Raw genomic sequence first — 15900 nt, 5'->3', positions numbered from 1 at the left:
ATGCAATTGCAATATACGTATATACAAATAATTTTTAAAAAAGTTTTGCGATGGCCGGGAATCGAACCCGGATCAACTGCTTGGAAGGCAACTATGCTAACCATTACACCACCATCGCAACTTGTCAGCGAATTTCCCAAACACGAATAGTTCGTTCCAACTGTACCACTTAAAAAACAAAATTATTTTATCAGCTGGTACTTAATAAACTTCCTTTCACCAGATTTGAGATCCAACCGAGCGGAACAGATATCTCCTGTTAATCCTATCACCTCATTGTATGAATATGTGCGATGGTGGTGTAATGGTTAGCATAGTTGCCTTCCAAGCAGTTGATCCGGGTTCGATTCCCGGCCATCGCAGAACTTTTTTTAAATTGTTTACATTTATATTTTATGTTAAATATCTATATGTACGTTGTAAATATTACTCATCGTATTTTTTTGTTATAGGACAGCAGAACAGAGTTCCAGTGTTCCAGACAAGGATATTTTGTTCATCCCAGATCATGTAACAGATTCTATCGATGCGTCAAATTTAACCAACACAAAGAAGAGTACAATGTATTCGAATTCGACTGTCCTGCAGGTAAATTCATTAATTTATCCAAAATTGTAGTAGTTCAATGAGCTATTTATCAAGATTGTTATATTTTTGTTAAAACCCGCTCTTTTTTAACTTTAAATATAAGACAGTATTTTTACCACCGTCGCCTATTTGTTTGTAATAAGGTGAAATATAGATTAACTCTGTAAAAAAAGATGTATCTTTATGTATATATTTGGGATTTTCTACATGAACTATATATTTTTAAAACAGAGTCGAGCATTTTTTAAAAGGAAAACGATGACTCATTTTGTTTTCTATACATTCTATTACACATCGTAGAACGAATATGTATTCCAACGAACTAAATTTAATTGTAACCTAATCAGGGACTGGACGCAGAAAATGGCCCCCAAAATAAAAAACAACAATTGCACCATAGAAATGAAATGAACCAATCAAACGTCTGGCACTCATGGCATAGCGATTGAAACAAACTAAAAAAATGTATTGAAAAGGCGGTTTTAGTGTCATCTGGATTACGAACGTTTTAAACGTACGTTTTACTTTACGAAACATTTCTTGAAAATTACCCATAAAGTGAAATATCTATTTTCTCTGTAGCTACAAATTAATATGAAGCATTTATAATATTCTAGGGGTATTGAAGAGTTCTAGTCGAGTCGACTATAGTCGACACTATATAAGCACCATAGCAATTACTAGAAACTCTATTTTCTCTTTAATAATTAATTTATTTTCATTTATATTATACATCATATTATACAAAAAGCCAAACATATTAGAACCAAAATAAAACAACTAGACTGGTTGGTCGGAAGATACTCTCGACTTGATATAAAATCAATGAGGTTGATCTATAAGACAATTATAAAGCCAATTTGGACCTACGGGGTGCAAATGTGGGATTGCACTAAAAATTCAAATCAGCCACAATTGAAGCGAACCAAACCATACGAACTTATATAAAGAGTATACCGTGTAATTAAGCATAAAGATGTTATAAAAAAATTATAAGATTTTGGAAATGTTGAGGAATTCTAGTGGACTTCTCTATGTGAAGGACTTCTTCTAGTTCTTCTATGTTGAAGCCTCATCACAAGTTTTGACTTTTCGATATTTGTCATTTCGTCGAAGTATGAACACAAAAACGTTCTCCAAATTGAATTATCTCTTATAGTTTCCGAGTTACAGGCTGTTGAACATTCACATATTTCAACTATCCGCTGCATATTTCCTTATTTGAGAAAATCAAAAATTGATCTTATGAATTACAAATTTTGTTCTAATTCACGTACTAAGTATTTTCAGCATGCTGGTTACGAAAACGTTCACCAAATTGAATTAACTCTTATGATGACCAAGTTATAGGCCATCGAACATTTACATATTCTTTCTAGTGGAGAGTATTTATATTCAACAGTAAACATACAAATTGGTATATTGTACATGCCAATTGTTTTTAACTAATGCTTATTAAATACATCAACAAGTTTAATATATTATCACCAACATAACGAACGATTAACTTTAAATATATTTAACTTCAGGTTTGGCATTCGACGAAAGAGTAGAAGTTTGCGTATGGCCTGGAAGTCTTCCCCATGGAACACCATGTTCTGGTAGTAGTGAAATTGCTCCAGTACCAAAAGAAAGATTCGAGTGTCCATCTGAACCTGGTATGTTTCACCACTTTGTCAGTTGAGTGAAACCATACTTGTATTTTTTTTTCAAGGATATTACGCCGATCCAGAGAACTGTCGATGGTTCTTCGCCTGTCTCGATCACGGAAAGTCTCCATTATCAGCCTACGAGTTCAGATGTCCGTTCGGTTTGGTGTTTGATGGCGATCGTTTAGTTTGTGAATGGCCCTGGTTGGTGCCAAAATGCGCAGGTGCATATGGAGTTGGAATTGATTCAGTTTATGGATACGGCACCACTGGATACTCAGGAAAAGGTATTGAGATTGATTTTAACATCAATATTTCTGACAATAACATCTTATATTAGTTTCAGGAGTTGTACCTGCAGGACTGCTATTGCAAAACTACGATGGTTTGGGTGCTTTGGGCACCGTTAAACTGGGCGGTCTTTCTGGTCACATCGAAAAACCCATTTCAACAGTTTACAGTAACGTAGACGGCAGTATCCTTGGTTCCGGTTACAAGAACGACGGTGGTTACATCATTGGAAACGGACTTGGTTACAACGCCATTAAATCATTGCAAAATGCCGGACTTTTAAAATTAAATAACGGGGCGGCTTATCAATTTGGCGGTCAAAACGCACAGGTTTGTATCAATTTTCAGGATGATAACTTTAAAGGTTTTACAACTGAGGGTGTTACTGTATATTAACCCGCATCGAGTCCATTTCTAACCAACTTTATGTTGAAGCCTCATCAAAAGATTTGACTTTTCAGTATGTGTCAACAATCTCCAATTATTTTTTGTGGTTTCCGAGTTACAGGCTGTCGAACATTCACATATTTCAACTGTCCGCTGCATATTTCCTTATTTGACAAAACCAAAACTTGGTCTTATGAATTACAAATTTTGTTCTAGTTCACTTACTAAGTATTTTCAGCATGCTAGTTACGAAAACGTTCACCAAATTGAATTAACTCTTATGGTGACCAAGTTATATGCCATCAAGCATTTACATATTCTTTTGGACAGCCAAAATCATTTTAAGACGTGGATTTGAAGGCATTGCATGATGAAACCATCAATAGAGATCGCTACCCTACCGACTACAATTGATGTATCAGCAACAATGTTATACTTCAACATTGCAACATTCGAACACATATTGTAAAACCGGTTAAAACCTAATTCGAAATATTATGAGAAGTACTCATCATATCCATTCTACCGATCCTATTCTCCAAACCTTGCTCCTTCTGATTGCTATCTATTCCGAGATATGAGTCGTGACCTATCTGAGAAGAGCAAAGCTGATGATACCAAAAAATAGATCGATTCGTGGATACCTTCAAAAGATACATCGGTGTTTCGAGATGAAATCCTTTCAAATTTATTTATAAACCTAATGTTAATTTAATGATTTGCAAATATATTTTTGTTTCTAGACGTCGGCTTATGACCACGGCAATAGCGGCAACATTCACCTGACTGGAAATGTTGACAGTCACAATGCTGGTGCTTATGGAACATATAGCCAAACCGGAGCTGCCGGTTACAATGGAGCTACTGGTCAATATTATGCTGGATCAGGTGCAACAGGTGCCGGACATTTTGGAAATGCCGGAGCTGTGTCATCACAAAGCTTCACCCAATACCACGGAGGTGCTGGTCAAGATGGACACGCAAATGCCGACCTGTACAAAGTATCATCAGCTGATGGAACTTATTCTGGAAATGGTGGATTCGCCATATCCCAAGACTTCGGAGGAAAACCTCAGGGTGCTGGAGGTTATTCAAGCACTGGAACTGGTGGCGCCACCTATTCCCAATCTGGACATTCTCAAGATTTATTATCGCAAGATCTTCATGGTCAGCTTCAATATCAAACTCAAGACGGACATTCTGGTGTTACAGCAAATGGTGGTGATTACTTGCTGAATGGTAAACTAGATACAGGCTTTGTAAAGGTTGCTGATGGAGCCATTGGAACAGGATATGTTGCTGTTGGTGTTACTGATGCGGACAAGGATTCTAAATTGGGATCCTACAGTTATAATAATCAATATCACGGCAATTCTGCTCAACAAAACTCTGCTGGATTTGTTGCTGTCGGAGACGATCAAGGCGCTAGCTTGAACTTTGGTCAAAAGAATATTGGAGCAGGACAACATAACGATGGTTCCGCAGGATTTGTTGGCGTAGAAGTCGATCAGAACGCAGGCTTAAACTTTGGACGAAAGAACATTGGAGCCGGTCAAATTCTCACACAAACCGATCACTCTGGCATATATGGCGGTGCAGGAAAACAAATAGATGGTTCCGCAAGATTTGTTGCCGTGGGAGTCGACCAGAACGCAGGCTTAACCTTTGGACAAAAGAACATTGGAGCCGGACAAATTCTCACACAAACCGATCACTCTGGTATATATGGCGGTGCAGGACAATATAAGGATGGTTCAGCAGGATTCGTATCGGTGGGAGTAGATCAAAGTTCTGGCTTAAAACATGCTGGTGAAGGTCAAATCTTGACGGAGACCGATCATTCTGGCTTATATATAAATGCAGGTCAGCAAGCTGGCGATTCTGTCGGCCATGTAGCTGTTGGCATTGGTCAAAACAGTGACTTAAACTTGGAACAGAAGAACATTGGCCTGGGACAAGTATTTACACAAACCGATCACTCCGGTGTATATAGCGGAGCAGGACAGGATAATTCCGCAGGATATGCGGTTGTTGGAGTTGCAGCTGGTCATGATTCAGGATTAAACCTAGCACACAAGACTAATGGAGTGGTTACACACGTCTCTTACGATAACGGTTTGGGACATCAAGATAATTCAGCGGGATACACAACCGTTGGTATTACAGGAAACTCAGACTTAAATCTCGCACACAAGATCAACGGAATTGTATCACAAGTAACTCATTCAGGCTCTTACGATAATGCTTTGGACCATCAAGATAATTCAGCAGGATACGTAGCTGTTGGAGTTACCGGTGCCGATCAGGATTCTAAATCATACAGCAACGTTGTTCAATACCAAAAGAACGGGCAAGCTCATGGGCAACTGAATTCAGCACGATACGTTACAGCGGGAGCAATCAACAACCACATATCGGGACTGGGCGAGAAAACTGTGACACAGTTCGAAAATCAACCCGGAATTGTTGGATTTGAAGCTAAAGATAACCTTAATGGTAATGCCCAATACACCTTTGGAGCTAAATACGCATCCGATGGAACTGCCGGTGTTAAATATTCTCCAGCCAGTGGAGATGGCGGAGTCTCTAGTCAAAGTTTCGTGCAATATCACGGTAACGAAGGTGGTAAAATTATCACAAGCTCAAAATCCGCTGGTATCAACCAATACAGAGGAAATGTAAAATACAACAGTGGCAGTGGTATAGCTGGTAACGTCAACATCGTTGGAGGTGGATATTCTGCAGTAGGTAAGATAACATTCAATAGTATTTTGACAATATTTAATTCATCATAGCTTTGTGTAGTAGAGCTATATACAAAATATCGTTAGAATATCATCCTATAAAATTCGACAAGAAATAATCAAAAAGTTAAGAGGCCAATATTAATCCATATACAGCGTTTGGGGAGAATGTTACTCAATTAAAAGCTGCTGTTGGTGTCATATATCTTCAAACATTCTCGATCAATATTAATCTTCTATTATTATTTTGTTAGATCAAATAGGCACACACACTTTGTCAAAATAATATTTCTTGAATTTTTGGAAGAATAATTATTTCTTAAGTTTTCTTTCCTAAAATTATCTCTCTTTCTCAGAATCCCCAAAGAAGCATATGACATGTTTGTTTTCTTCTAACACTAAATTATTCATCTCAAAAATAAACCGAAATCATCCAAAAAATGTAATAGGTTCGTTCAATTAATTATGGAACAAAAATAGATGGAGAATGAAGCCCATTTTTCTTATAATGGCACTAATAATCAACAGAAATGGAAATTGAAAAAATATTCGAGTGATTGTATCACAAATGCTGAGCAAAATGTTTATGATAATATAAATAGAGTAACACATGTGCTCGAAAACCCCGGGCCGAATACATAGATGGCGCTTGTTTTATTGCCCTCACAGTTTGTTCAGTTAGTACTAACCTTCGAAAGAAAGCTGTTAAAATTTCATGATAATACACTTATAACTTTATAAGTTATTGTACAAAGAGTGACACTACTTTTATTATTTTCAAAACCATTGATCAAAAACAATTTCGTGTTTTAATTTTACACTGCTTCTTGATAGGAAAAATACCGTTAAAGCAAAGCAATGACTTAAAAACTATTATAAGGGCTCTGGTCTATCATAAACACCAATAAAACGTTGGTTTTATGGATGTCCAAACGGAATCCGGAATCAAAACAATCGTCATCTGAATAGACAGCAACTGGTGACAAGCTTATTTTGAGGCAAAAGATAAATCATTCTACAGAAGTAGTATTGAAATGATAGAGCGGCGCTGGAATAATCATGAGTGGCTCTTGATGGAAATTACATTGATGAATAAAGACAATTTTGAACAAATAATACGCGTCTTCGTTGTTAGGCCCGGGCCTTTTCAACCAATGTCTTATAAAACCCCAAAATCTACACAATTTGTTATGATAGGTGTCTGTATAATTAAAAATATTTTTCTGATGGAGAAATTATCACAAGAAGAACATTCCTTTGTTTTAATATGTACATTATTACTGCACATATGTATATATGTACAGTCATTGTACGTTTAATTTTCTATAATAATTTATTAACAAAAATTATAACAACTTTCATACTATTAAATGACAGCACTGTAATGTAATTTAATAATTTTTTTGTTAATTAGGAAGCGTCTCTGGTATCCACGTTACCAATAATGGGGAAGTCGATGACGTCAAGACCGTTTCATACAGCAGTACTCCATCACCCGTTTCGGTTACCACATTTGCTTCAGGACCAGCACTATCTTCAATCCCTGCAGTAACATCCGTTCCAGTGCCAGGTATCAAAACTAGCGTAGGCTTCGAAACATTCAAAGGTAATAAGCTATCTTGTAAACTATTACATTATGTAACACAATTATTTATTTTCACAGGTGGAGTCATAGCCAACGTTCCAGAGCTACAATACAAAGTCCAGTCACACAGCGACTTGGGATTATTGAACATATCTTCAGGTTTTGCTAACGTGGTCGTTACCACACCAGGCTACCAACAAGATCATACCAGTCGAGGTGGATACGTTTACAATAAACCACTAAATAATATCCAAATATCAACAGCAAGACCGTTTGTTGCTCTTAGTACCGAAGAACCTAAAGTATATATTTCCAGCACAGTAAAACCAGCGAGAATTGTTGAGAATTATGTCAAGGATGATGTATCGTACTCCACATACAAGCCCATTCTTAATATTAATGGTGCTGTGTCTTCAAGCAGTTTCCAAAAATATGATACCAATAGAGGATTTAAATATAACACACCCTCAGTGGCGACTTACACGACAGTATCAACTCCACGTCCTACCGTTACTGTTCAGGAACAACCACAAGTATACGTGTCCTCCACACCTGCTGCTCCCACTGTTTCTAGTTACAGTTTTACTCAAGGAGCTGAACAGATAAATCTGAATAAAGGTTACTTATACAATAAGCCTGCAGTTGCATTCGAAGGTGCACCCAGTGGTCCATCTGTAATATCCAAATTTTCTATACGAAATCCTGAGGCAAATAGTGGAGCTTATTATTATGAATCTGAACATGGCAGAGAGCATAACGTACTGGAAACTTACGCACAACAACAACCTGCCATAGTATCCCAATATCACTATCAGCAGCCAGCAATTGTCCAACCCGTTCAACCGGTAGTTCCTCTGGTTAAACAACCCCAACTCCTTTCCACTTATACATACCAACAACCTGCATATAAACAACAAACATCTTACAATTTCAAGGACATAGCTCTAGAAGCTGTTGGAGTATCTCAAACCCCACGACCAAACGTTTCTTATCAACCCGGTGGAGGTACCAGTTACCAGTACTTTAAATTCGACAACAATGCGGAACAACAAAACGTAAATGTTCAAAATGAAGGCTACGTCTATCAGAAACCCATTGTAGTCAAAGAACAACCACAAGTGATCGTCAGCTCAACTGCTCGTCCCCATGTTGTTTTAGAACATCAAAGAGTGAGATATAACTATCCAAAACCGGCAATCAAGTTTGAAGAAACCCCCATTGCCCCAACCCAGCCAGCTGTTGTTACCAGCTACTTCAACATCGACACCAAACCCCAGGTCGTAGCTCAAGAAGAAAATGTTGGATACAGCTATCCCAAGCCAGAAATCAAGTTCGAAACTCCCTCTCAGCCAGCTCAAGTCACCAGTTACTTCAATATAGAAAGTAAACCACAGGTCCACGTGTCTCAAGAAGAGAACGTTGAATACGGCTATGTTAAACCTGATATTAAATTCCAGGTCCCATCTCAACCAGCTCAAGTTACCAGCTACTTTAATATTCAAACTAAACCTCAGGCTCCTCGTGTCGAAAAAGTGGGATACAAATATCCCAAACCGGAGATCAAATTTGAGGAAATTCCAATCATAAGTACGACATCAAAACCTCTGAGGCCAGCAGTAACACCAAGTTATTTCTCCATCAGCAGTTCTACCGAAAAACCATCGGTAATTTTGGAACAAGAAAATATCGGATATAGATATCCTAAACCCGCAGTGAAGTTTGAGGAAACACCTATTACATACTCCACTCCCAAACCAATAGCTGTAGTTCAGCCAAGTCCACAACCCGCTGTTGTATCCAGCTATTTCAACATAGGAAGTCAAACTCCAGCACCAGAAGTTTATGTCAAGGAACAAAATGTCGGATACACCTATGACCAACCATCTATTAAATTTGAAGGAACTCCCGTGACTTATTCTACTCCCAAGCCCGCTGTTGTCAGCTACAATTTCATTAGTTCAACTACTCCTCAGCCAAATATCGTTGTAGAAGAAAAAGAACAAGTTCAGTATAAATTGGTATCATCGACACCTCAACCGGTAACTGTAGAAGAACACAAACCAGCCGTTGTGACTAGTTACTTTAACATAAAACAAAGCGAACGTGCTAAAGGATACCACTATCCAAAACCTGCGGTGGCTTTTGAGGAAGGACCTCAAATAATCAATTACAATGACCAGGAAATACATGAAGAGCCATTCGTGCAAAAGACTGCTTACGTTACTGGTCGATATGATCAAAATGAAGAAGCTCATTATCAACAATCTGGTCAGTATACTCTTGAAGGTCATGAGTTCCCTGAACTCGAACGAGTAAAACAAGTGGTATTCGGCGAAAAGATTCAATACAAACAACCAAACGTTGCTATTCAATACGTACAATCGACTCCAAAACCAACGTTTGTCACTACCGTACAAGCAATTGCTGCTAAGAACATTCAATCAGTCACACCAGCCACTGTGACCGTATATGATAGTCGATTCTCTTCCACTCCGGAATCATATGTTTCCTCGACCCTTGCACCAGAAGTTAACATAATAAGCAGTACTGCAAGACCGATATCAAAATACTCCTTCTCTGCAAATGATGACGAATACCGGTACAATGGATATATTGATTTGGCGAAATCAACCACACCCCAACCTGGCAGGACCTATTTACCTGTTACCTCTACTGTTAGAGTTACCAGTGCTCTGCCAAGATTTACTAAGACGAAAGTAGTGGAAGCTTATGTGGCTCCCGAAGTAACGACGGCTGGCAAAGTCTACTTACCAGCACAAACGCCTACCGTGGATTATTTAGCAACGAAAACTTATTCCCCAGTAAGACAAAGAGTTAGAATCACTAGCACTACCGCAACTCCAATAGTTACACCAATAGTCAGCGTTCCTGTTAGGCAAAGAGTCAAGGTCACCACCGCAGCTCCATTCGAATCAACCAAACTCTATAATCCAGTAACAATCATCAAGCAAAATGACGCTCATCCACTTTTGTCGGCTAAATTGGGCGCTCAATGTACCTGCGTGTCGAACACATTAAAGTTGCGTAAAAATCAGAAGATTATCATAGTCGAGGACGACAGCGTGGATGATGAAGATGATGGATATTTGGTCGACGATACGGGATTAGGCAAGGTTATCAAAACATCATACAGTTCGACACCAGAAAATATAGTGGAAATTACACCAACTCCAGAAGTATATGTGGCTGGATCAACTCTGGCTCCTAAAGGATACGGTATCAGGAAACGTGTTAAGGTAAAAAAAATGAAATTAGTTTTATTTTTCATAAGCATAACAGGTCAATTGAAAAGTCTCCGGCCTAGTAAAACACATTTTTTTGGCAATATGATTATAGCGACCCTACTTTTCGGTACCATCTTTGTAGTACAATTTGTTCTTTGCTTCAAAATAGGCCTCAGTTTCGGCGATCATCTCTTCATTCGACAAAAATTTCTACCCAGCGAGCATTCTTTTGAGATCTGAGAACTCAGATCAGTCAACTCGGATGATTGTCGATTGGACTTCGGAATGAAACGACGGAGCCATGTTTCATCCATTGTCACATATCGACGCAAAAACTCCGGTTTATTACGCTTGATCATCTTCGAACACTGCTCCCGAATCATTAACTCGTCATTGTTTTTGGTCAAAAGTGAGCTCGCACGGTAGCCAGTTTGCACAGAGCTTTCTCATACCCAAATAATCGTGAATGATATGATGTACACGTTCAGTTGATATCTTTAGAGTGTCTGCTATTTCATTCAATTTCAATTTACGGTCATTGCAGGTCATTTTGTGGATTTTTTTAATGTTTTCCTCGGTAACAACCTCTTTTGGGAGTCCTCTGCATTCACCGTCTTCGGTGCTCATTTCACCACATCTAAACCTAGCATATTAATCCTTGATTTTTGATTTTTCTGGGGCAATAACCGGTAACTTGGCACCAAGTCGAGTTTTGCTTTAAATGTATTTTTTCCCTTCAAAAGCAATATATTATCAACACGCCAAATTCCTCTTTATCAATTTTTTTCACAATAACAAAAGTTGCTTCACTCAAAATGCTATAATTCACAAACTTATGATCCGACAGCTGTCAATTTTATAAACGCATCTTTTGAGAGTTAGAGCTAACTAAAAAACATATGTATTTAATTCTGGTAGCGCCATCTATGTGTGATGCCAGGGACTTTTCAATTGACGTGTTAGTTAGTGACAAGTTATAATCAAGTTTTTTCGTCTGAGTTACCTGAGTACATTTAACAAAATATTTTATCGATATTTTATCAACAAAATACACTTGATTGAAACAAACACAGAAATAATCTAAATTAAAATTATTTATATCTGGCGATTATTAATAATGTTATAATATAATCTTAGATGGGAATATAGCGACATGTTTATTCTTTAAGATATTCATGATAATGTAATATTTAATGAAATATTTTCAATTTTTACATTTATTATAAAAATATGCGCAAATTGAAAAACAAAATTTCGAACCCACCAAATCAAACAACACTTAATTGTTATTTTTCCTATTGCAATATCCTGTTGAAGATGTTCCGGATAATTAACTATATTTAAAAGACTATAATTTGCTGGCATAAAATATGATTTAAAATTCTAGTTTATTGGTAATTAATAAAAATAAAGAATAAAGATCATTCATTAACGAACTAGAATAGATTCCTGGGTCCGTTAAATAACTTTTAAATAACATGACATATGTTATTAATAACAGCAGGATAATGAAAAAATTTGTAACAATCCTTTCTTTCAATATTACCACATAATTTTTTTATGTTTTTAGTTTTTTTTGGTGTTATACTATATGATTCCTATTTGCATGAAGTTAAAAGGACTATCTCAGAACAATTTTAGAAGAAATATATATTACTTTTTTCAGTTCATTAAAAGAAAATTACATAATACTTACTTGTAGGATTTTGTAGATGCTGAACAATTGCTGACTCTACTATTGAACTTGTAGCTATTTCTTTTCAGTACGTTAAGATAAAGGATTTATTAATATACACATTACGTATTTCAATTCAATTATCGTAAACTCTAAATGAAATACTATTTAAATTACAATTAGGAATAACATCTTGGTTAAGCAATGGTCTTTTTAACGTCACATTTAACTTTATTATCATCATTCCTAGAATGTAAAGACCAATCCTTCCTGTCCGGGAGCTTGATGAAGGAGCTCATAAGGGCTTATCATTGTTTACTTTCAAAATCAAGTTTTGCGCTAGAGTAAAAGTCTGCCAAAATATCTGAAAAAGCTTGTCAAAGAGCTTTGAAAATAATTAATTTTAATCAAACTTTCATACCATGGAAAATTACTCTTCCGCGCTGTTATCTATTTCATTCATACATTTAAAATTTGACACAAAACAAAAGAAACAAATATAGCAAAAAATTCTACAAAATTTCAAACCAAAGCAATAAAAACAATAAATCTATCAGTTGTGATAATGAGGACATGGTTGGGACTGATCCGTTTAACTTCCCTATGTGTTTCTATATTTTGTGTCTATAAATGACATTTGTTTTAGGTACGACCATATAACCCTGTAACCGAATTATCCGAAATCTTCCTGAAGAAAGACGTAGCTTTGACAGATGATTATGTATCAGACGGAGAAATAGCTAAAGCCGTCCGAACTAGTCTCAAGCTCGTGAAACAAGCAGCCAAGGAAGGTGCTATTGAAGGTAAGTTGTTTAACTAAATCAGGTTGCTGAGATACAATTCAAATTTCTCGGTTTCTAGGTACACAAGAAGCTTTAACTAAACCATTCGATCGTTACGGACCGGGCGGCGTAAGAAGTAGAGACGAGACCTTGCAAGGAACCATCGACTGTCAAAGAGCTGGTCTTTTCAGACATCCTACCGAATGTAACAAGTTCTACGCCTGCAGATGGGATTGTACCAAGAATCGGTTCACCCTTCATGTGTTCAACTGTCCCGTTCATCTGACCTTCGACAATAGCTTGGGAGCTTGTAACTGGCCAAGTCAAGGACCCGCCTGTGTTGCCAACACCTTGATTACCAGCGATTAATAGACCACCGGATGTTACAGAAGAACTACGTTATTCGTGTTCGATGGCTCCTCATATGATACTCGCAAACCTTCATATTCACTAACTGTTTATTTATTGCATTTCCATATAGTTTTCTAGAAAGTAATTTATCTCTAAGCTTCTTTGTCTTTATTATTATTATTATTATTTGTTAATTATTCTCTCGTTATCGCTGCGAATGCCATATTACATTTTTATTTTATGCCTTTCGTTGTATTAAGTTTCTTTTTTGTACATTTTGAGTGTAGTGTTAGATAAATTTGTATAAAAGCATATGCTGTGTAAATCATGTATAATACATATGATATATAAGAAATAAATTATTCAAAAATTAAATTTTTAACTTTTTTATTGATTATTGTAACGATAATGGTTGAACCATATTTTTATTAAAAACAAAAAACATTTATTTGCCTAATACATAACGTAATATCAAAGTATTTAAAGTAAATGTATAATAATGTGTCTTGCGATTTATATTGGAAAACCTCTTCGATAGATCTTGAATGTCTTGTTGAGTCCACCATTAAACTTGTTGCCATATTTATCTTTTCAGGCTAAGGCAAAGGCAAATAATATATTTTGAAGTCAATTATAGCGGTAGATTTTAATGAAAGACTTAATATTTAAATTATCACTGGGAATGTCACCTCTTTCACCTTTAACTCTATAATCATCAGACCTAAAATGTAAACAACAAAGCTTTCAGTTCAGAAGCTTGATGAAGAATCTCACAAGGGTTTATTATCAAAATCAATTTTGTGTTAAAGCAAAACCTTTTGAAGAGATTTGACTTTATTTGAACCTTTATATCCAGGAAAACAACAGTTGTGTTCTGTTATCTCTATTAAACAAATCAGTTGTACCTTAAATAAATTAAAAATGGCGTCATTACAATAAATTTTCTTAAAATTATACATAAAAAATAGAAAAAAAAACAAATATAAGCAAAGATCCTATAAAACTTTTAATCAAAGCATAGAACCAAAACAATAAGTATGCCATTCTGTTTTATAATTTGTGGCTATAAATGACATTGTGCCTATAAATGACGTAGCAAAAAGACGTAACTGTTACAGATAATTATATATCAACCGAAGAAATAGCTAAAGCCGTTCAAACTAGTCTCAAACTCGTGAAACCAGCTGCCAAGGAAGGTCCTATTGAAGGTACGTTATTTAATAAACTCTGGTTGCCTGCAAATATAATGCCTACAATGGGATCGCAGATTCAGAGTGTCAAGAATCGTTTCACCCTTCATATGTTCAACTGACCCGTTCATCTGACCTTCGATAATAGCTTGGGAGCTCGTAACTGGTCAAGTCAAGGACCCGCCTGTGTTGCCAACACCTTGATTACTAGCGATTAATAAACCTCCGGATGTAAGACAAGAACCATGTCATTCGTATTTGATGGCTCCTCATATGATACTCGCAAACCTTCATATTCACTAACTGTTTATTTATAGCATTTTTCTATAGCTTTCTAGAAAGTAATTTATCTGTAAGCTTCTTTGTCTTTATTATTATTATTTTTTTTTAATTATTCTCTCGTTATCGCTGCGAAGGCCATATTAAATTTTTATTTTATGTCTTTCGTTGTATTAAGTTTATTCTTTGTACATTTCGAGTGTAATATTAGATATATTTGTATAAAAGCATATGCTCTAAAATACATATGATATTCAAAAAATTAACTTTTCTAGTTTTTTATATAGTTATTTAGTTATTGTACTAATTATTCTAAGATTTTAATATTCTTCATGCTCAGACAAAGGACCTGTGAATATACGCATATCATGCAATTATCGCCGTAGATGTTAATGAAAGGTTTTATAACTCATAACTCTATAATAATCAGATCTAAAATGCAAAGAACAAGCCTTCCTGTTCAGAAACTTGATGAAGAACCTCATAAAACTTTATTATTGTTTATTTTCAAAATCATTTTTACGCAAAAGCACATCCCTTTGAAAAGAATATCTCATTTAAATAAATCTGTTGTACCTTAAATAATATACAAATGGCGTCATAACAACAAATTTTCTTAAAATTATGCACAAGAAGACAAAAATCAAATATAACCAAAGATCCTACAAAATTTATATTCAAAGCATAGAACCAAAAACAATAAATCTGCCAGTTGTCACATGAAAATATGGTTGCGATTGTCTTAATAATTTATGTGTTATTTTAATATTTTGTATGTTATAAATGACGTTTCTTTCAGTTACCATCATATAATCCTATAACCGAATTATCCGAAATATTAGTAGAATTTGTCGGTATTCTGTAGCATATTTATTCAAATAAAAGATGTAGTGAATGTTTAAAATACAATTTTGACCGTTTCATGATTTCTGTCTATATACAATGAATCAATATACCTCAATAATACTACATAGAAAACTATTATTTTATATTATTATGTTATTATATTGATTTTATACCTTTATATTAGATTGTCTGACAGTTTATTATATTGATATATTGCTTTTAAATCAAATAAAAATATTTAATAGTGCCCCAGACGTGAATGTATCGATAGGATATGTCAATATTGCT

General features: G+C 35.7%; 1 protein-coding gene and 2 non-coding genes across 3 annotated transcripts in view; 2 read left to right on the top strand and 1 right to left on the bottom strand.

The window, feature by feature from the left end:
• Window positions 1-13672, top strand: part of LOC143204717 (uncharacterized) — a 70583-nt gene extending 56911 nt beyond the window's left edge. Inside the window, exons 6-14 of the mRNA XM_076417459.1 lie at window positions 453-588; window positions 2118-2246; window positions 2303-2524; window positions 2578-2858; window positions 3659-5663; window positions 7074-7265; window positions 7323-10501; window positions 12811-12967; window positions 13026-13672. Coding sequence (XP_076273574.1) covers window positions 453-588; window positions 2118-2246; window positions 2303-2524; window positions 2578-2858; window positions 3659-5663; window positions 7074-7265; window positions 7323-10501; window positions 12811-12967; window positions 13026-13315 — 6591 coding nt within the window. The 3' untranslated portion in view covers window positions 13316-13672. The remainder of the gene's footprint in view (window positions 1-452; window positions 589-2117; window positions 2247-2302; window positions 2525-2577; window positions 2859-3658; window positions 5664-7073; window positions 7266-7322; window positions 10502-12810; window positions 12968-13025) is intronic.
• On the bottom strand, window positions 47-118 carry TRNAG-UCC (transfer RNA glycine (anticodon UCC)). The gene has a single exon. It is a non-coding gene; the product is annotated as a tRNA-Gly (tRNA).
• Window positions 291-362, top strand: TRNAG-UCC (transfer RNA glycine (anticodon UCC)). The gene has a single exon. It is a non-coding gene; the product is annotated as a tRNA-Gly (tRNA).
• Window positions 13673-15900: the final 2228 nt, after the last annotated feature.

Source organism: Rhynchophorus ferrugineus, unplaced genomic scaffold (assembly GCF_030347505.1).
Source record: "Rhynchophorus ferrugineus isolate W39M unplaced genomic scaffold, kcgeb_rfMv2 rfM1, whole genome shotgun sequence".
Lineage (NCBI taxonomy): Eukaryota > Metazoa > Arthropoda > Insecta > Coleoptera > Curculionidae > Rhynchophorus > Rhynchophorus ferrugineus.
This window is presented reverse-complemented; position numbering and strand designations above follow the sequence as displayed.